At 41.0% G+C, this 23,230-nt stretch overlaps 1 protein-coding gene across 3 annotated transcripts; it reads left to right on the top strand.

Moving 5' to 3' along the window:
- The first annotated feature begins 1,061 nt into the window (after positions 1-1,061).
- Positions 1,062-19,752, top strand: pcdh10a (protocadherin 10a). Of its 3 annotated transcripts, none has more exons than XM_082535380.1 (5): positions 1,062-4,335; positions 5,586-5,644; positions 6,175-6,281; positions 15,700-15,860; positions 18,033-19,752. In XM_082535380.1, exons 1-5 carry the CDS (start codon positions 1,789-1,791, stop codon positions 18,084-18,086), a joined length of 2,928 nt encoding a protein of 975 aa, XP_082391506.1. In that variant the 5' UTR covers positions 1,062-1,788; the 3' UTR covers positions 18,087-19,752. The 3 variants fall into 3 exon arrangements, with proteins under 3 accessions (XP_082391506.1, XP_082391505.1, XP_082391504.1); XM_082535379.1 differs by having other exon boundaries at positions 15,700-16,083; XM_082535378.1 differs by lacking the exon at positions 18,033-19,752 and having other exon boundaries at positions 15,700-16,797.
- Positions 19,753-23,230: the final 3,478 nt, after the last annotated feature.

Here is a 23,230-nt window from a genome sequence, read left to right as displayed (position 1 = left end):
TCAGACATGGGTAGAAATTCATCTAACGTCTCCTCTTTGTTTCTCCTGACTTGTATGGCGAGATGCAGAATCGCGTATCACTCGCTGTTTAATCCACTGCACAATGGGCACGTCGTTTTGCATTACGGCCGATATTGTTTCGCTCCATCTATTACATTTGGAATTAGAGACTTATGCTAATTAGCCTCAATTACGCTCTTTTTCATCTTTTTGTCGTCATCCGCCAAATGGTGTGCAAGTAGTTAGACCCCCACTATTCGTATCTCTCTCAAAACTCCACCATTTGCATTTTTAATATGTGCTTTATGAATTAAATTAGCGCATGACGCAACGTTAACGTTAAGGCCATCATGTGAGGAGGTTAATGATAAAAACGGGAAGATGGGAGAACTAATAGGCTTTAGGCTATTAGCAACACGGTAGGACTAAAGTACAACGCTTCATTTCTCTGAATTAAAGTAAGTCATGTGTGATCCTGCTCTGATGGAACCTTGTATCATACTGATACTCGTCAGGAAATTGCATTGGATATATGTCTACTTTATTTAAAATGCTTTATTTTTTCCTCCAATATCCTGTTGAGATGTGTGCATTTCAGAGAGAGAGAGAGAGAGACGAGAGTGACCACGGCACTTTGGAGTATTGCGTCACTAGCTGTCTTTACTTGCGCAGGCATTTTACATGGTGGTCTTTGGCTGTGAGTATGCTTGGTACAGTCTGACTCATGCTTTGCTATCAGAGCAGCGCTTTAATAGCAAACTGTTGAAATAATTGCGTCAAGGACAGCCACGCGAGGGTCATGGCTCTTCATCTAACAAGTTGTGAGATATTTGTTATATTGGAACAAAAAAGGAATCCTCATGATAGTAATACGAATAAGGTTAAAAAAAACTTTTCACAAAATCCACTATTTCGACGGAAGCTTCAGTTTTATCTACACAGCCCCGCCAACGCCAACTAGCACCCACTATTATTCAACTTTCTTAATTCACTGGATGTGTAAAACATTTAATTTCCCTGCTACAACTGAGGCTGGGCCTGGAGGAAAGAGGGGAGGAGAGGAGAGGAGCGCAGCGGCACTTAACTGGTTTTGTTATGAGGGTCCGATGTGTTCTCTGGCTGGCGTTGCGGAGCCCCAATCAGGTGCCATCACACCCGCTGTTTGAGAATATCATTGGCTGGTGGGGAAAGGAGCTGTGCGCAAAACCAACCTCGCTGCTCACACTTGCTTTACAGAAGCCGAGCTGTGAACATCATCCGCTTTGAGCGCTTAGGCGCAGTGATTACATCCTCATAGAGAAAGATAGGGAGAAAGTCGTGTTATTCGCCAGGCTTTCTTTAGAAGTTATATTTGTTGCTGATTTCGGTTGTGCATAAATAGGACTTTTTGCGTTCTTTCTCTGCTGGTGTGGAATTTCCTGTTTTGTTTTGTGACTTTTTTTCTGTGAAGAAGGGGCAGTCTGTTCTGTGCAGAGGCTATGAGTTGGCTATGCGTCCTGGCTCCAGCCTGCAATGTTTGCGCTGACGCCAAAACTCACAGACCGGTGCTGAATTGATTAAAACAGAGAAGCTCGGATCAAATGGCTGTGCTTCTCACAGCTGAAACGACACAATGTTCCACTGACCTGAGGCAGAGGAGAGGAATTTCAAAGTCGTGCAGCCTTGTTGCTGTTTATTTCACTGCCCTTTTACGGACAGAGAAAATGGGAAATGCTCATTTCTTGTGAGAAGAGGGAATAACATTTATTTTTTTCCGTTTTGAAGTGCACTTGGACAGAGGCAGAGGAGATGATTTGGTTAATATTCCTGCTCTCCACTCTGGATGGAGCTGCCTCTCAGCTACGCTACACGGTGCCAGAGGAGCAGGAACCGGGCTCTGTGGTTGGGAATATTGCAGAGGATTTGGGGCTGGACATTACCAAACTTTCCGCTCGCCACTTTCAGACTGTGCCTAGTTCACGGACACCTTATCTGGAGGTGAACTTAGAGAACGGTGCGCTCGTGGTGAAGGAAAAAATTGACCGGGAACAAATTTGTAAGCAGACCACCCAGTGCCTATTGCACCTGGAGGTGTTTCTGGAAAATCCATTGGAGCTCTTTCGTGTGGAGATTGAGGTGATGGATATCAACGACAATCCACCCAGATTTCCTGAAACAGACATTTCTGTGGAAATCTCGGAAAGCGCTATTCCCGGGACCCGTTTCCCGGTGGAGAACGCCTTCGACCCTGACGTTGGCACAAACGCGCTCAGTACATATGCCATAACGAATAACAACTATTTTTACCTTGACGTGCAAACACAGAGCGACGGGAACAAGTTTGCGGAGCTGGTATTGGAGAAACCGCTGGACAGAGAGCAGCAGGCAGTGCACCGCTATGTGCTGACGGCTGTGGATGGGGGCATCCCGCAGCGGACCGGGACAGCTCTCTTGGTCGTTAAAGTTCTGGACTCTAACGACAACGCGCCCACGTTTGACCAGTCCGTGTACACGGTTAATCTGCGGGAAAACTCACCCGTGGGCACTCTCGTGATTCAGCTCAATGCTACTGATGTTGATGAGGGACAAAACGGAGAGATCGTTTATTCTTTCAGCAATCATAACACACCGCGGATAAAGGAATTATTCAACATTGATGCCAGAACAGGTAGGATAGAGGTAGCGGGTGAGGTGGACTATGAAGAGAGTGTCACGCACCAGATCTATGTTCAGGCTAAAGATCTGGGAGCTAATGCGGTCCCCGCGCACTGCAAAGTGCTTGTCAAACTCGTGGACGTGAACGACAACACACCAGAGATCGGTTTCAGCACTGTGACTGAATCTGTGAGCGAGCAGGACGCCCCGGGCACCGTGATCGCACTTTTTAGCGTCTCGGACAGGGATTCTGATGAGAATGGACAAATGAGCTGTGAAATTTTAGGGGATGTTCCTTTTAAGCTGAAATCTTCCTTTAAAAACTATTACACCATTGTGACAGACGGACCGTTGGACAGGGAGAACACAGATTCATACACCATAACCGTGGTGGCTAAAGACAAAGGTCAGCCTTCCCTGGCTACCAGCAAGTCAATTAAAGTGCACGTCTCCGACGAGAATGACAACGCGCCCCGATTTACGCAGGCTGTTTATGATGTATATGTGACTGAGAATAACGTGCCCGGTGCTTTCATTCACGCCGTGAGCGCTTTGGACCCCGATGTAGGACAAAATGCTCTTATAACCTACTCCATATTGGAGTGTGACATACAGGGCATGTCCGTGGACACATATGTGTCAATAAATCAGGACACTGGCTACCTTTACGCACTACGCTCTTTTGATTACGAGCAGCTGAAGGAGTTCAGTTTCATGGTCCAGGCTAAGGACTCAGGTGCTCCCGAGCTCTTCTCTAACGCTACTGTAAATGTGATCATAGTTGACCAAAATGACAACGCTCCTACTGTGATAGCCCCTATCGGCAAAAACGGCACAGCCAAAGAGCACCTGCCACGCTCTGCGGAACCAGGCTATCTAGTGACGCGCATTGTGGCCATGGATGCAGATGATGGGGAGAACGCACGCCTGTCATATAGCATCCTACGGGGCAACGAGATGGGAATGTTCCGCATGGACTGGAGGACAGGGGAACTACGAACAGCCCGCAGGATATCTCCCAAACGGGATCCCCAGGGCTACTATGACCTGCTGATCGAAGTGAGGGACCACGGGCAGCCACCTCTGTCCTCCTCTGCCAGTGTGAGTGTAATTTTAGTGGACAGCGTGAATGAAGGCCGCGGTGTCGATCGCGGCTCAGCTTCCAAGACAAAAGAGACCTCCCTTGACCTCACCCTAATTCTCATCATTGCCCTGGGCTCTGTTTCTTTTATCTTCCTACTGGCCATGATCGTGCTGGCCGTGCGCTGCCAAAAGGACAAGAAGCTCAACATATACACGTGCCTGCTTGCTGGTGACTGCTGCCTGTGCTGTGGCTCGTGCTGCAGCAGGCAGGCTCGTGGCCGTAAACAGAAAAAGCTAAGTAAATCCGACATCATGTTAGTTCAGAGCACCAATGTAACGTCAGGAGTCGGGCCCGTGGGACAGGTGCCCGTGGAGGAGTCTGGTGTAGGCGGCGTAGGAGGGGGGTTCGGCTCCCACCATCACCAAAACCAGAATTCCTACTGCTACCAGGTGTGTCTGACACCGGAATCTGCCAAAACGGATCTGATGTTTCTGAAACCATGCAGTCCCTCTCGCAGCACTGACACAGATCACACCAACCCCTGCGGCGCCATAGTCACTGGTTACAGTGACCAACAGCCGGACATCATATCTAATGGCAGTATCCTGTCTAATGAGGTAAGAGAGGCCTGAATCAGCATTAGCAGTCTCTCTGGGCTACATTTTGAGCTGCATCAAAAGAGCACAAAACCCCAATTTCAACAGTTAACCCAGTTTTTAGGCATGGCAAGCTGTTCTAATGTCAAACTCTCTCAAAAGACTTATAAAGGAATGTGCCATTGGCTGTTGTGCTTAGTGGCCTTTAACCGCTGTCATGCTTAATGGTGATTGGACATGTCAGTTTTTAAATCTGGTAGTCCTTTTTTTTTTTTTTTTTTTTTTTTGGTAACAGATTGCTGTTAGATCACCCTTTACGTCGTGCGAAGAAGTTGAGTGCGCCAGATATTTTTCTTTACTTGCCAATTTCTTTAGACCACCAAGTTGAAAAACGTGTTTTATTTAATGTTTATTCTTTATTCAGTAAAAACGATTTAATTTGACGCACATATTAACCAGTTCCCACTTAAGGGCCAACAGTGTAATTTGTGAATTTTACAAAAGTATTTTAATAATTAATGAATTTTAGGCTACACGTTGGAGAGTTGTGGAACTTATATTGGTCATTCAAACGAATGTATTTTTTTTTAAATTACACAGAAGGGAGTATGTAATCAATAAAGCACTATAATGTGCAAAAAAAAAAATCGCCCGGAGAGCGTTTCGCTCTGCTGGTTTAGCAACGCCAGAATCTTTCCCTAACAGTGGATCTTTTAAAAAATAAATAAACAAAATACTGCACATGTCCCCAGGAGGTTATAAAGTTTGCGTGGCAAATATAAGAATCTATAAGAAGATATGAGACCAGCGGCTTCAATAGACTTGATGTGCTCAGTCTGTGCGTTCTGCCAGCGGAGCTGTGGAGTTGGGGCTTTTTGTTGATTGCGGTTTGGCTGGACTGGAGCCAGACAGCCAGTCACAGCCTTGCCTTTTCTGTGCGTTAAGTATTCCGTGCACAACCCAGCACGGCAGCACGGTGAACAAAGGTTGTTCAGTTTCAGCATCGCGCGGCTCAATCATTTACGCATTCAATCGCCTCCCTAACCTACTCTCCCCTACTCTCGTCTCCTCTCGCCCACTCACTCACCAAGTGGATGCGCGCACCGTCGGTACCCCGCCTCACATAGCCACAACTTATTCTACACAGTTACACGTTGACATCAAGTGTATCCATATATGTTTTTAAATGCTTCTCTTATTTTGAAACATATGTCTCTCTCCTCTGTTTATTCGGCATCACATGTGACCAATGTTGTCTGTGGGTTTTCTAGACAAAACACCAACGAGCAGAACTCAGCTATCTTGTGGACAGACCCAGACGTGTCAACAGGTAGTGAAAAGCACACATTTAGCGACACATGCACAGACACTGAAACATCTCCAAATCACAGAGCCTAAAGAGCCACACACAATCCACCATCAGAAGACCTGTAACATTCAATATGCCTCATGGAGCCACAACCTATTCATATGTCTATAAAAATGAATATTACAACCATCAGTGTGAATCCCATATATTTTGCATCCTTAATTGTGGCTTTGAGAGGCTACACTGTTCCCAGTGTATCCATAACACTCATCTTCAATTTGGCATCAGTCCCATAACTGACGGAGTAGCGTCTATTAAAGCTGTAATGCTGGATTTCATTACATGCCATGTGTAACATCCAATTTAGACTCTTGATGGCCACCGTGACTATATTAATGTGGTGTTGATTTCTGACTCTCCCATTCCTTCTCCTTTCCCTTTTAATCCTGGCTTCTCTCTTCGTCTCCTGCTTCCCTGTCTCAACCTCTCTCCTTCTGCCCTATTACTATTTTCATACCTCAACTCTCTGCCCTCCCCACTGCCTCTTTTAGTTCGGCATTTCAAGAAGCAGATATTGTTAGCTCCAAAGACAGTGGTCACGGTGACAGCGAACAGGGTGACAGTGACCACGATGCCACAAACCGGGGTCATTCAGCCGGTGAGTTACCCCACATAATTACACCAACATATTAGCCCTCACACACCCTACCCTGATCTGTTTCAATAGTGTGTGTTTGTTATTGTGAATGGGATAAAGCTGAATTGTTGGTGCGGACCGGTGACTTTTAATTTCCTTAATTTGAGAGAGTGCGAAGGCCTAGACTCCGAGGTTGCTTGCTGGCACGAACTGGGCCCCAGAGGTGTTGATTACATTTCACAGCCGGGTGAAAAGGAGGGAAATTTGGGGGGAAATCTCTTCTCTTTCTTCCTTCCTTCCTTGCATTCCGACTTCTCTCGTTTTAAGTCTGCTGCTGTTTCAGCATGAAGTGGTGCTGAAAGGACAGTAAATGGCACTAAGGCAGTGTGAGGCCTATAGTGCTTTGGTGGCACAAATCAATATCCTCACTGAAGTGAAATGAAAGGCATTAAAGCTAAATTGATATAATGAGAAGCATTTCAATCAGCATTACACTTGGGGTGTTGTAGTACCTTTGATGTATAGATTCTGCTTATCAAAAAATATTAGTACCTTTTGCATTTTTTTTTTGTAGCTTTTGCAGCTAAAATAAAGGTAAAATATCAGGATTAGGTAACATTTCCCCACCTACACTCATATTTCAGGTCTGTTTACTCACTCATTTCTCTTTTACACTTTAAAACAATGCAGATTTCTTTAGACATGTCTTTGGGTCTTATCATAAGGCTAGCCTTGTTCTATCTAAAATTCTATTAGGTTTTTACCTGTTTATTGATCAAAGTGGAGTCAGGCAAAAAGTGGAGCAATACAAAATCTCATTTCATATTGAACTGCCCTTTCCTTCTGAGGGATTGTTCCACACGACGCGTGTAAGACCCCTGTCTAGACGGGAGCCAGCCAAATATCATATCAATGCTGAGAATACAAATAGAAAAGATCAGATAGGTGTTGTAGGATAGTGAATGGTCCCTCATTAGGCTCTCCTGTGTTTGACATTGTTAATGAACGAAGCCAAAATAGAGAGCCAGTATGCAGCAGTGGTAGTGTCACTCTCTGCCCTCGCTCATGAAACAGGCTGGGAAGGTCAAACTGTGCGAGACTGAACTACAGAATTGGAAGAAATCCAAAACTCCCTTATTTTTTTATCAGAAAAAACCCTTGTGAAATGATTAATGGGTTTGCTTAAACATACACCTCTTGTTGGAATGCATGTAGCATTTCGCTGTTATTCAAGAATTTTGCCCAATGTTAACCAGCAGATCAGATTAAAAAAAAAAAAAAAAGACAACAAGGAACATTGGATGTATAAGTATGTGATATATGTCTCAAGATATCAGAAAGGAATAAGTCCTAACATGATCCTGGACAAGTCTGAGACTGTACTTTATCACTTATTTTATGTGGAAAATTGTCTTGAATTCCTTTGTGACGATTTGCTAGTATAGTTACAGACCTACATTTTTGAATCGGTAACATGTTTCTTCAGCTTTATTTGGCTCCTAGAAACCTCATTTGGCACTGGTCTGGGAGTGTACACAGTTGGTGCTGTACTCTGTATTTCATACCAGGAAACCAACATTTGGTCCGCATGTTGGATTTAGAAGGGAACAGCTTAACACTCCATGGGAGGTAATATCACACGACTGGTATTTTGGAAAGAGGGACATTTGAGTTTCTCAGACTTCTGTAAACAAAACCAGATGGAGTGTGTGTCTGTGTAGGTGTAAAGGTATACCATTGTCTGATTTAATATGTAGGTGTATACATGATACCTGTATTGAATCTGCTTGTGTGTGTGCTGTGTAGAACACAAGGCTCAGTGATGATGTCTGTATTGAAACGGCTTTCTCCTTTGAGATGGTGCTGTGTGAAGCTTAAATGAGATTCAGTTTAAGAGGAAAGCAGTTGGCACTTTGCCATATATATATATTTTCTCTATATAGGTGTACATACTGCTCATTTGTGTCTCTGTTTTTCTCTGTGTTACTTAATAATATACAGGGACAGGAATGCTGTTGGTTGTCTTATGTGGATTGCGAGCTTCTGTAAGTTTAGTTGTGTTATTATGTGCTGTTTCCTGTATGAGTTTTGTGTTTAGTGCGAGTAGAAAGCCAGACTGCCAAAGCCTGAGCCATGATGACTTTGTACTGACCTGATGTACTTTTATGTGTTTCTTGAGAACCTGTGTTCACAACCATATGTTTGGCTGTGATCACACACACACACACACACACACACACACACACACACACACACACACACACACACACACACACACACACACACACACACACACACACACACAAATATGCATATATATTTGTGTGTTTGACATGACTATGCCTAGATAACACTTCATATGCTTGTGTTCTGTGTGTGCATGCGTTTGCCTGACACACACATATTCTTTTCTTGGGTTTGTGGCAGGGTCTCATCCTTCATTCTGTCTCCCCCACACGTTGGCTCTCCGCAACACTCGGCTGATCAGTAATTCATTTCTAGATCCTTTGCATAGCAATTATCAAAGGAGGGTTAGAGGCAAGGTTTCCTCATGGGACCGCACAGCACACTCTCCTTTTTTGTGCACCTCAGAATATTTCAAATCAAGGGAAAACCATTTCCAGTTGGCATATCATCAACTATACCTGCCTTAGCTTTCCGCTCGGCCGCTCGGCTGACACTTTAGAAAATAAGTCTCCTGACGTGGTTTTAAATCAAAAGGACACTGCCTGTGAGCCACCAGATACCTTTAAAAAGTGGGCAAATGGCTTTTTCTCAAAGCAGCGTGTCTGCAGTGAGGCACTGGTTCATCAACAGCTGAAGCACTATTGACTGACTGCCACACCTTTTATAGCCCAAGACTTCTTTTTCCCAAATTATACACTGCTCTCCCATCATCTAAATTGGAGGTGACAACAGGAGTGAGTGAACGTAAGAAAAAAAGGTGACACTTAAGAGAGGATAAAATATTCATCAGGAAAAAAAATTGGCTTCACAGAAACATTCGATCAGCTGTGGAAGACTGCGTGACGGGTGGGAGACTGGAAATGATCATTATCATGACGTTTGTTATGGTGAGAACAACAGCCGTGACAAATGAGACAATTAAATCACTGTGGCAACGGTGTATTAGATGGCTGATTATGAATTAGTGGCGGCCACAGTGTTGCAGTTTCCCATGTCAGTAAGCTGTCAGAGGAATTTAGCACACAGTGTTTTGATACCACCTTCTCTCATTGTCCCAGACACTAAAGGGCAAATGGTTTGCATAGAAATATAGATTTATGCCAAAAGAATGTCATAAACAAACAAATGCAATCTGTGAGATGATTAAGAGAACATCTCAAGTTTTCGTTTAAAAGCTTGCATAAAGGAAACTCGAATGAAAAGGAGTTGAGGGGAAGAAAATACACAAATGCATTCGGAAGACATTTCCTTTGCTTAGGTGAAAATGACAAACAAAAGGCAAACAGTCATAACCGAAAAGCTTTCACTCATGAAAACCTTTTCAAGTCCGTAGTTAAAATAGTAACACCAGACAAAGGCTGCAACTAACAATTATTGTGTCATCAGTTGGCTGTGCATCATGTTTTTCATCATTTATTTAGTTTAATTTCTGACTGAAATCATTTCAAAGCTCTAAATGGTTTAATGCCTAAAAATATTGTTACATAATTGCTTGTTTGTCTTGACCACCAGTCCAAAGGATATGTAGTTTACTATCGTATAAAACAAGCAACAACACTGGAATCAGCAAATGTTTAGCAATTTTTTGCTTAAAATCACTGCTCTTAAGGAACGGCTATTTTAACAAGAAACAATGACAGCAGAATACTTTCGTAAATGTGCAACCTCTGAACGAAGATGGCATGATGGAAGTTTGGTGAACTCATTGTGTAGATCCACACTTATTGCCTTTGAATTGGAAGAATTTGAAAAGAGCTCGCTGCAAAATCTTCTGCAGGAAACAGAATGAAAAAAATAAACATTTTCTCATTAAAAAATTACTTTGCATTCTACCTGAAATAGGCAGACATGGCATCTCTTCTACTAACACGACTCATTTGTTGAATTCAAAAATAGTCAATACAAATTAGAGCAGAGAAAGATAAAAGAGAATTCTGGCAATCAGATTGATTAACTAATTGACGAGATTGCTCAGATTCCTGCAAGATGTCTTTCTTATCTCTGTGGAAGCACTTAAACAGTTTCCATTTTGAATGACCTCTTTGTAACATGGCTAAGGTAGATGGAAGAGGATTCTCTGTGTGACAAAGAAACCACAATAGGAACATGTCCTGCAGTGATTACTAATACACTCAAACAACTTTAGCACCTTGATGAATACCCTCTTCAGTATAAATAGGGTATAGCTTTTGAATAAACTGAATGTGTTTTTAACCCTGAAGTGATTGAAAAAAGAGGACACAAGTATGGCTGTAGTGCCTGTACATGGACATACCTTGAATCTGTTAAAAACTCAAGATCAAAAGTGAAAGAGTATTGTATTCTTTTTTCCTCACATGAGGCCTTGAAAATTTCGAAGTAAAAGGTAAGGCCGTAAGACTATTTGCAAACTCTGGGGGAGTCATAAACATGCTTTGGCCATTTTCTCTCCAGAAAATGAATGTCACTGAACATCTGGTCTAGCTTGCCTGAATAAACCTATTAAAAAAAGAGTAGGACGTCACGATACATAGATTAGGTAAAATATTAGAAACAACAGTCTCTGAGTGCAATTTTATAATAACATCTGAAGGCCAGAAATAAGAAAAGAAAAGCTAAGTAGTAATAAATCAAAATTTTGTAGAACGATGCTGTCAGAAGTTCTTTTGTCAAAGAACTGTACACTGTAATTCTTGGCATTCAACAAAGGTCCAAATCATACAAACTGTCCCTTTGCACTTAATCAAGCAGTGACTGTTACAGGAGGGGCCATCTTGGCTCTCCATCCCAGCGTAGTTGCTGCCTAACAAACATTGAAAATGGTAGCTAGGAACATTCTTTTCTGTCTGTCATTACGTCTAGAATTGTGAGAGCCATCTTGTTCTGTTTTGGCCCTGGGAGGTCTCTGGTTTACTCATCACAGCCTCTCTGGCCAACTCATGTAAGGAAGCTCTGCTACTCCCCTGCCGTACGCTGCTGCTGTCCAAATATTGATGTTTTGTGTCTGTATTCTCTCTGGAGCAGTGGAGGACAAGATGAAAAACAGAGGTATGGATAGAAGACACCCTCCACCTGGGGGAACAGGAGTGCTCTTTTTTTAAGGGTGGAGAAAACAAAATAAGGAGAGAAAAAGCAACAGGCAAGGAGAGGAAAGAAGGAGAATTACATGTGACAGAAAATAATGAGAGACAGAGGACGAAAGGAAAGAAACTCATAGGGACTAATAGAGAATGAGAGACTGCAAATCTAAGTGTAAACCCACAAAATGAATTCAAACTAGAGGCTCGTGTTTTCCTGAGAAATTGTTTTCCTTCATTTCCCTGCTCGCTGTTGCTGGATGTATGTCAGACAGCGCAATTAGTCAAATCACACCAACAAGGGATTTCAGAAACATGCAGAGTTGTAATGGGGGGGGAAAGGAAAAGAAAAAAGAACAGAAGTGCTGATTGCTTATTAGCAAGTAGATCAGGTTTTTATTGTGTAGCATCGTTTACATTGTCTCCTGCATGTGCATGTGAGAGTGCGTATGTGTGTTCTTCCTGCCTGATGAGGTCACAATGAGAGATAGGGCTGCTGGCAGGGCCTGTCATTGCCAGTCACTGTTTTGGTTGTTGTTTTTCTTCCTGCCTGAGGAGGAAAAGGTGCTTCACGGGGATCAACAGCTACTTGGTGTCATGTATGCATGCCCTGTCTGTTTGCTCGTGTAAATTTACATATCTCTGTATTAATGGAGTATTTCAAGCATGTATATGTGTTTGCAAACATATATGTTCACGTTGTCAGTTTTTCAAGAGTGAGTTGGCAGGCAAAAAATCACTGAGCATTTCGGAAGCTGTAACACGACTTTCAGCCTGATATATGGTAAACAGTGCAGAGCAGACTATATTTTTACATCCTCTCCAGAGTACAGTGCGAACTGAGAAATGAGAAATACGGAACAAACAAACCTTTTCTCTTATAATCCTTCAGTATTAACTTTTTATTGGTATGCAGGTGTGGGTACCATGTGGTTTCTGCCAAATATATGTCTGGTTTACGCACCTGTGCTTCAGTCTTCCTGCTCGTTTGTTTATACATTTAAGAATGTATATATGTATGCATTATGACACCCAATTTCTTTATCCACACAATACCTCAGAAATGACAGGAAGTGGCCTGAGGTCAACGCCCTTCACGTGTGAGAAGAGACATTTCTGAATAGTCCACCAAAAGGTTAAAGGGCAAATATAAAAGTGGGAATTAACAGAAATACCATAATTTATATGCACCCAGCCTTTAAAGACACCATAAATATACATTAGTTCTTGGGGTGAATTGGAGGGTAAATTGAAGTAAACGCCACTCAAAAATGGAATCAGCATTACAAATATCTCCTGGAGCAGCTTTTCCTGGACTAGTCCTGATGGAATTGAGAGATTTTTCATTTTCTTCTCCATCGGATCGGTTTGTGCTGCCACTGAGCCACATCCCTTCTATGATAAAAAACAAATGCACCCTTTGGCAGCAAAAACCTGTGACTTGTGCTTACTCATGGGGCAATCAAACCAGACAGTGTATACAAACTAAAAACATATCTCATGACTTTAAATCTTTCGTAACCAAACAAAATATGTAAGGTAAAATACTAAACAAAGAACTTGTCAGCTCTAACACATATCTATTTTAAACTATTTAAACTCAGATAAGGCAGCTGCTCCACACAGCCTTGAATAATTAGAATTAGAAAAGTGGCATCTGAATGAATGTTTAAAAAATATTTGTGAAATAGGGTTGAAGCACATAAAAGCTAATGTTTAATTGGACATTTGTAATGCTGTTTCTGGTAAATCAAAGCCAGCCTCCAACTCAGCCCACCTCTCTCTAGCCCTTTTCCCATCTCCATCTGTAAGGTTTGGGTCTCCCTTGTCTTTTCTGGCCATTGCTCTTTCCATCTGTGATTGCCCAGGTTTCCCCTCTCGTTCCTTATGGTTCCTGCAGTCTTGCCGTTTCACCCGCCTGCTGTCTCTTTTTCTGAAATCTGTGAGTCCCCCCAGTCTGTTTGGCCCTTGTTGTCTCTAGCTCTCTGGTCACTGCACAGTCTTGTGCCTCTCTCGCTCCCCATGAGGCATGAATTAGCAAGATTAGATCCACACGACGCGCACAAATAGAAGGAAATGGGATCTGTTGTAGTGGTAGTTCTGACAATATAAAGACTGATATTGCTGTGTTATTTACATGTGCAGTGGTCAATATTTACTATTAAAATAACTGGCGATGTATAACACAACAGAGTCAAAACTACAATAATGTTTTTGTTGTATGTTTAATAATTTGCATCGAATTAGATTTAATTAATTTTAAGGTTATTTCGAAATACGTAACCGTTTACTGGCTGTTCTCATCTCATCATTTTTTAGCCTTTTTCCCCGTCTTCAGTATTTTCAAGGATTACCTTAGTTGCAGTTCAATAAATAAATACATAAATAAATAAATGCATCCATAAACAGTGAAACCAGTTATCCCACTTAACATAAAAATGATAGACAAAAAAATCCTACCTAAATCTCAGCTTTATTATTAATGCATTAAGCCTACATAATACTTTCCAGATGATGAAAGATACTGTATTCTGTCTCCACAACAAGGGATTCAGCTTTATTGCATTATTTGTGCACTTAAGATTTAGTCTAGCATTGTTCAGAAGAACATTAACTAGAACTACAATTAATTTATTTTAATTTGATAAACATGAGAAGGAGGTACAAGTGCTTTTTTGCCTTGACTAACATCTGCAAGTATGCATATAGCCTGCGAGGTCACCAAAATAAGTTCAGAAAGTGCAGGTTGTACCTTTTGTTGCTGATGATTGCTCAGATCATTATATTGAACACATGGAAACAGGGCAACTTCATTTTGTTTATTTATTTATTTATTTGTAAATTGTCATGATACTGAAATATAACAAACAGCAAAGCAGTTGCAATCTACCAGACAGAACAAACAAAACTTAACTAACAATATGAACCTTATGGATACTTTCTTCTGTACTCAGTTCTCGTCTTTTAGAAAAGAATGTATAGGTTCAAATGATCTGTAATCCATGACAGGTTGTGGAAATGGCAGAAAAAAACATGCTCTGTAGATGGCAGATAATATTAACACATTTATTCGTTGACATGACTGCACTGATCACTAGTGACTATACAGACTCTCCCACACACCCCTACCCTCTCAAAAAATATGAAAAGAGTCTAGCTTCTCTGCTTTTTCTCTAACATTATTTTGTTTGTGTGTGTACATGTGTAGTGTTAGTAATGGAGCAATAGAGACACTATCAGTTGAATGGATCAGTAGAATAGATCTGAAACCCACTCAGCCACAGGGAATTATCGCCCACTTTCTTTCCCTTGCTCTTTTTTTCCCTTTCCTTATGAAACAGATCTCTTTCCTCTTCTCACCCAAAACCGATCATCTCCTGCTTCTATCGCGTCATTTGAAGGCTTTCCTAAACCATCCAGATTTCACTGGAGAGCCAGGAAAACTACAATCCACTATGCACATGAGCACACACACACTCTGACACAGAGACAGTTTAATTAACACAACTGGTACTTCCTTCATGCTTGGGGTTTATGCGTGAGTGTGTTTGACATTCTATTATATCATTTCAGATGTTGATTTGATCTTTTTTATGTGGTCTTTTGTTTTTGGCAGAAGCTGTGTGCCAATTACACACTTTGTCGGTTGGTATAGGGATGATTGACATTAGAGTGTGGTTATGTAGCCAGTGACTATTTTGTTGGTTTTGTGGCACATTTCTTAACATAATTATCATTTTTTGTGTACAGACGAAGGAATATAGATTCGCATTTTGTCTCCTGGTGTTTCAAAATCAATTGTGAGACTGAGGATGTTGATGTCGGGGGGTGGGGGGGTTGAAATGTTTTCTCAACACCACATCACTTTGATTGCACATTTCATTCGGAATGAATGGGGTGAGGAAGAAAACAAACAATTCGCTTCATCAATGTTGGCCTTGTCTCTTTGATGAATAGCTTTTGCAGCACTTTTTCTGCTTGCGACATTGGCAAATGATTGCTAACTTGTGTTCTCTCTTCTTCTTTCACTCATCTCTCCCTCCATCTCCCCTTTCCACTCCAAATATTTATACTGCTTCTTTTATCATGACCCCATTCCTTTTTTCTTACTTATTGTCCTCCATCAACATTTCTGGCTTTCCATTTGTGCTTTCTTCATTTGCACTTGGCATCCTCTCTCTGAATACTCTCTATAGGCACTGACCTGTTCTCCAACTGTACAGAAGAGTGCAAGGCCCTGGGTCACTCTGACCGCTGCTGGATGCCATCCTTTGTGCCATCAGATGGGCGTCAGGGGCCGGACTACCGTAGCAATCTGCATGTCCCCGGCATGGATGCCACACTGCCCGACACTGAGGTACCCTCCTCTGTCAACCTCTCCGACCAACTCACCATGACCTCGTCCACTGCCTCGTCCAACGATAGGTCATTCTCCACCTTTGGCAAGGACGGCCAAAGGTCACAGTCACACCACAGCCTTCACCATCATCTCCATCAGCAGCAACAGCAGTACAGCTCCAGCACGCTAGAGAGGAAAGAGTATGATAGGGGGACCCTACCATACAAACCCACCTTTCTCTGTGAGTATCAGTATGAAAGGTCCCTGGGACCCTATGACTTTGGTCTGGTCCAGTACAGATACTAAAGGAGGGGACAATGAATCTGCCTCTTGATTCTGATCTGGACTTTTTTAATGATGTTCATCAACTTTTATTTCTTCTTTTATTAAGGAGTTTAAAATTACGGCTTTATCTTTTGTTATATCGTTCTGTTAAGTTTTTTGATTTTGTTTTTTTTTTTGTAAATTATCATTAATTTTATCAATTGTAAAATGTAAACTATTTCTAACTGTCCTTCTCCAAAAGACACTTAAATTTTTAATCAACCTCACCCTAACCCTAAATGCTGCTTGTAATTATGTGACTTATTCTAAAGTAATAATAAAAAAATGAATTGGACTTGTGTTAATTTGCTGTTGCCCCTTTCTTTTTCCTTTTTTCCAAATTCTCCCCTCAAAATCCTTTTTATCTGATGCTCATATAAGTAAAGGTTGTCAAAACAAGCACACGTCATGTTTCCACATATCTACATTGTGTGATTGGAGCATGCAAAGAGAAAACAAAAGACAGATCATCTCATGATGTAGAGGACATCTTTTTCCATTTGCTCAACATTGGTTTTGCTCGAGCATGATGACTTCCTTACTGAATAGCTCAAAAGGTGAAACACAACCCACGCTGCTGCTTCTTCTTCACAAGGACTGAAGTCCATTTTGTTCTACAAAGGAACTGTTGAGTATCTATACTTGCTTGCTTGTGGATCAATACATGACATAAATAAGAGTGGGTGAGATGGGCTGTCAACAATGAGGTCAAAATATTTCAGTTGGCAATGTCACGTACACAAGTTTTCTGCAAGAAGGCAGGAAACTATTGCAGTATAAAGTAAGTTTAATTTGGCAAAAGAAACATATTGATAATCACTGAACCACTAAAATTGAGACTTCAGTTTCCAGTTTGCATTTCTAAGGAAAGCAAGGGGAAAAAAAGGATGGCTGGACACTTCTTAGCACCTTCAATTGCTTTCCAGGCTCCCACATTACATGAATATTCTATTAGCTCTAAGAGTAGAGAATGGATTTGATATACACATTCAGTAGAGAAGTCATTTCCAGTCAAGTCACCATCATGTTAACCACCACCCTCCATGATACTGCATGCTGACTGTGGGCTGTCTCTCAGGTAAACGATGAGCACCATAACCTGCTTTTTTCTTGTTTGTGACTTAACAGAGGCAAGCAATCTTCTTCTTGCACATCAGGTCTGTGTGAAAAATAATTGGTATTTAGCCTTTAGGTGCTAGAGCTTGTTTTGCTCCAAATATAGCTGCCTGTGTGTCTGCTCATCTCGTCTGCCTTGCAGGGTTAGGATAAATGTGCTCCATATTCGCTCAGTCCAAAACTCACAACTTTATTTTATTTCAATTTACTTTTTTGATGTTACCTCCATTTTTTCTTATCAGTTGAAATAAATGGACCCGCTGTGCCACAGCAAAGGTTTTGCTGTTCATCATTCTGTAAGAAAATAGGCTATCAGAATAGTCCCAGAAGCTGAGACTTTATTAAACAATAGGCAATATATTCTACTTTTAAAAATAGCATCTTATGCTGCTATGGCAATACTCTGATCACCAGGGTTGTCTTGATAAAGTATTTATAAATGTTTAATGATCCATTTATAGATAATTAATGAATCAATTAGTGCTCTGTGTATTTTCTACGCATGCATCATGTAGCCACCAAATTTTGGAGCATTTATCTTCACTGATAGACATGTTTTTACCCAATTCCCAAATTAGTTTTACAATTATGCTGTGAGAACCAGCCTCTAGGGTGTATAAATAACTTCACAGAGAGTCCTTTGTGGCACGTATCCTTCAAGAGATAGTATTTCGAGCCGCCTGTGTCACTAAAAAGCCTCGAGGGAAAGGGTGTCATTTGTCTTAACGAGTGTGTTCTCTGTCTTTTCAGCCCGCAAAAGGATTTGCTAGCTCATTCCATGTGGATCTGTCGGAGACAGCGTGAATTCCTTTACTAGACCACCAACACTGATGCTGGAGACAGCGAAATAAAACTAAACAAACGGCAACCTGGACAACAGCAACCTTGGTTAAACTTCATTATCTTGGGTGGCGAACTGTAACGAAGCCTTGGCTGTGTCTGCTGAGGGAGGAAAGGAGAAATAAAAACTGAGTAGCTGTAAACCTCTAGATATCAAAAGAGCAATCCAAGGCCTTATTTCTCTCAGCAGGACTGAGACCGGGGCCGAAACTCTTGACCATGTGAAAATTACAATGTCATCAGCAGACAGAGGAAAGGAACTGAAACAAACAGAGGAATACAAATCATGTGTGATGATGAGGGAACGGTTAAGTCAAGAAGGTGTTTTTGTTGACTGAAGAGTTAGCCTCTAGAAATTTGTGTGTGCCTGTTTACATAAAGAAAAAAAACAAAAGAAAAAAAAAACAAATGTTTCTGTACAAACTTCAACCAACGTCACACGGAACCCTTTAGCTATTTCTATGGTCACCACTAAGCCAGCTGTACAGAGACTGTGTTGCGGGAAGGAGACAAACTGCCAGAGTGAAAGTGAGAGACAATTAGAGGAGAGAGAGAGAGAGAGAGCAGATGTTGTACAGGTATGAAAAAAAATCATGGTAAAGAGGGGCAAGCAGAGAAAATGTGAAGTATTATCAATTCTGTATCTCTGGTTTTTAACTTGACTGTCTTTATATAACTTCTCTTTTTTGTTTCTGTTGTTCTTTCTGTGTGGTTAAAGTGTGCAAACTCTAAAATATTCCAACTTGCAATTACAGAAGGAACATGTGGTCTAGCGCTGAGTTCAATCATCTTTCCAGATAAGCCACTTCAGGAAGGAGCTCTGAACAAAAGTACTGCGTAGAAAAAGAAGCTCATTAGCCTCATGTTCAGTTTATCTATATAAAAAAAAACCACACACACGTACACACACGCACACACGCACACACATACACACACAAATGAATGTTCTCATTTCTGAAGTAGTAACAGTTCTGATGTTCCTTCCTGAGCTGACTGACTGCAGAGAAAGTAAAATTTCCTTTGATGAGGGTGTGGTTCCCTTGATGCCATTGGCCTATACATAAACAATCAGACACATTCAGTGGTTTTTATCATGTGTGCAAAGTGTTTACTGTGCTATTTTAAAAGCTTATAAATGAATATAAATCTATATATATAACTATATATATATATACGCATACAATATACTTTTTTCTGAAAACTGTGTAACCATTGGTTAGTTTCTACACCTCATATCGTCATTCAATCTAATAAAACCAAGTGCTACAAAATCAAGATGATTAAAGTGAAGGGAGAGTGCTTCAGAAAACCCCTTCACATGAACCAAGAATTAAGTTGATCTTATTTGATTGTTACTTTTCACCACTTACAGGTGCTGGGCCTTGCTGTGTGTAGCAAAGAACCAGTTGAGTTGTTTTGGCCTGTTGTGTATTTTTACTAACAGAACATTTGATCATGTACAGGACAGAGGGCTATCACTGCAAGATATTGAAGGGTTTTGCAATCATACAGGGAAGGCATACACAAATACAGTACATATGAACATCAAAGATGGTGAGGCGCAAAGAATTGCACACACATATACATACACAGACCAAGTGGTGATAAATAAACAGTGTCATTGAAGTTATTTAAAGTGTGTTTTGTTGCATTCATAAATCAGTTAATGTTTACTCAGTTCACCATATCAGTTTAGTTATGGGTGTGCTAACATTTGCTAATTACCCCAAAAAAAGTCTGGCTGAGCTGATGGGAATGCCACAGGTTTTTTACAAGTTGATTTGAAGATGGTGCTGATGAAAAATTAGAGACCTGCCAAATTCACTGTGCATGTTTGCAGCAGATTTTGTGACAATCTACCCAACAGTCAGAGACATTTAAAAGATTACACAGGTGTCATTAGGATTTCTCCTCTGGGGGATAGTATTGTCTGAATCAAATCCAGGCATAATGAAAGTTGGAAGGATTCAAAGGAAGAGTGCCTCTACCAAATCACACAACAGTGTAGTTGTTGAGATATTTCAGCTTATAAAACTGGCAAAGTCACTCTCATACTTAATAAACCGTAGTCTAGTGTCAGTGATATGGTTAAAACCACATTATAAACATTAACAGTAGCGCTTTTATATTTTTATGAAGAATTTTTTTTTTTTTTTGGTGAACCTGTGAACCATTTGTTCCGCTAAGGCAACGAAACAATTTATAACTTCAAATCTTCACAGCCCACTTCAACTGCTTTGGTGTTGTTTTAAGCACATGGTTTTTCGTTTTAAAAAATGCATAGCTCTATCCCAAAAGATGTCTTGGATTTTCAAGAAGTAATCACCATGGTTTTGCTCTACTTTCCCCATTCCCTGACCTCAATAGCTTTTCATAAAAAAAAAAAAAAAAAATCCCTATCCCACCCTTTCACTCCAGTGTGATCTTCACATGGCCTGGCACAAGTTCACAGACACATGAAGAAAAAGAAGAAGAGAAGAAGAGGAGCACTGGAGTCTGAAATCATGAGGGAAACAGCAGTCCCTCACTTGACGTCCTAAAAACAGAGATGATCTGTTTGTGTCTATCACAAGATAGCCCTCATCAAAGAGCAGGGATACATGTGACCAGAGTATGTGACTAATCTGGTGGTTGCCTTCATGAATGAATTGCCTTTGGGGTACTGATCTCACCCAGAAACAATCCAGGGTATGTTTATTTATGAGACTGGAAAATTAGAGGAAAAGGAATGAGAAAAAAAAGAGGTCACAGCTTGGATTAGTCTTAATATGGTAAAATAGGGTAATACGTTGGTATCAACAAGTTTTGGGTTTTTTTTTTTGTTTTTAATCACGGTTTCTCTCCTGTTAACATTGTCCCCAAAATATTCTCATGAGAAATTTGGGTTAACATTATCCCATTAATTTTGAAAGAACTGAAATGGCAAAACTTAAAATTTGTGAGCATTAAAATCTATTGTTTAATATGGTTACTACTGACATCTTCTGACCTTGAAACAATTTCAAGTACGGCATGAATATTTTTCCCTGTAATTACCTCATTATGAAAATTTGATCTGAAAATTATCATCATGCAATCATGCAATTATCATTGCCCCACCATTACCCTGTTGTAACCAAAAAATTGGGGGCATTACCTTTATAAGTCCAAAATCAAAATTTGATAGATATGGGATCATATGTAACAGAACCATTTTTAATGCTACATTCTAAACAGATATGCGTGTCATTGGTAAAGAATTTGAAGTATCATTTTGAATCACTTAAGAAAGTAATCCAATTTAATTTGTAAATAACCCAAAGGCTTGAGTCTTTTGTGTTTCTTGACTAGGTTCAGGCTACTGTTTATAGGTGTTACAAATGGCTCTGTCAAGGACAGAAAGAAGCTGTTTTCACAGCTCTGATGACTTCACCAATCATTGCATTAAGTGTTATTGGACTGTCTGATGGTTAACTGTTTAAAAAAAGAAAAGAAAAAAACACTGTTGTATTTTAAAATGAATAGTTTTTAAAAAATAGAAGTGTTTCCTGATTTATAATGGCTTTAGTTCAGTAAATAAACAACTCTGTCTGCTTAAGTATTACTTATTTAAGTGTTTATTTTAAATGAAAATAAAATGACAATATAGACAAACATCTGGACTTCACCAAGCAGGCTGCATAATCTGAAGGTGGATACTGACATTCTATCAGCGGCTGTAAATTGCAGTGATGTGATTCCTCTTCTTCTTGATGGCAAACAGAGAGAATACAAGTCATGACAACTGATATGTCTTATCCATTTCATCTCCCCATAAAAGGTTGAGTGAGGTGACCAAGCTGTCTGTCTTAGCTACACAGCCTATCCCACATATTTCTCCCCTGGCAGACCTACTTCATTACTCTCACTAAATAGACTTTCAAGAGACCTCATCAGCCATCATTTACACAGCCTGGTCCAACCATCTTTCACCATGGCCATCTCATCAGACATACAGTGGGGCAAAAAAGTATTTAGTCAGCCACCGATTGTGCAAGTTCCCCCACCTAAAATGATGAGAGAGGTCAGTAATTTGCACCAGAGGTACACTTCAACTGTGAGAGACAGAATGTGAAAAAATAATCCATGAATCCACATGGTAGGATTTGTAAAGAATTTATTCGTAAATCAGGGTGGAAAATAAGTATTTGGTCAATAACAAAAATACAACTCAATACTTTGTAACATAACCTTTGTTGGCAATAACAGAGGTCAAACGTTTACTATAGGTCTTTACCAGGTTTGCACACACAGTAGCTGGTATTTTGGCCCATTCCTCCATGCAGATCTTCTCGAGAGCAGTGATGTTTTGGGGCTGTCGCCGAGCAACACGGACTTTCAACTCCCGCCACAGATTTTCTATGGGGTTGAGGTCTGGAGACTGGCTAGGCCACTCCAGGACTTTCAAATGCTTCTTACGGAGCCACTCCTTTGTTGCCCGGGCGGTGTGTTTTGGATCATTGTCATGTTGGAAGACCCAGCCTCGTTTCATCTTCAAAGTTCTCACTGATGGAAGGAGGTTTTGGCTCAAAATCTCACGATACATGGCCCCATTCATTCTGTCCTTAACACGGATCAGTCGTCCTGTCCCCTTGGCAGAAAAACAGCCCCATAGCATGATGTTTCCACCCCCATGCTTCACAGTAGGTATGGTGTTCTTGGGATGCAACTCAGTATTCTTCTTCCTCCAAACACGACGAGTTGAGTTTATACCAAAAAGTTCTACTTTGGTTTCATCTGACCACATGACATTCTCCCAATCCTCTGCTGTATCATCCATGTGCTCTCTGGCAAACTTCAGACGGGCCTGGACATGCACTGGCTTCAGCAGCGGAACACGTCTGGCACTGCGGGATTTGATTCCCTGCCGTTGTAGTGTGTTACTGATGGTGACCTTTGTTACTTTGGTCCCAGCTCTCTGCAGGTCATTCACCAGGTCCCCCCGTGTGGTTCTGGGATCTTTGCTCACCGTTCTCATGATCATTTTGACCCCACGGGATGAGATCTTGCGTGGAGCCCCAGATCGAGGGAGATTATCAGTGGTCTTGTATGTCTTCCATTTTCTGATGATTGCTCCCACAGTTGATTTT

This window comes from Aulonocara stuartgranti (genome assembly GCF_965226115.1).
Source record: "Aulonocara stuartgranti genome assembly, chromosome: 6".
NCBI lineage: Eukaryota > Metazoa > Chordata > Actinopteri > Cichliformes > Cichlidae > Aulonocara > Aulonocara stuartgranti.
Note: the sequence above shows the minus strand (reverse complement) of the source record. Positions and strands in the feature narration are given on the sequence as shown.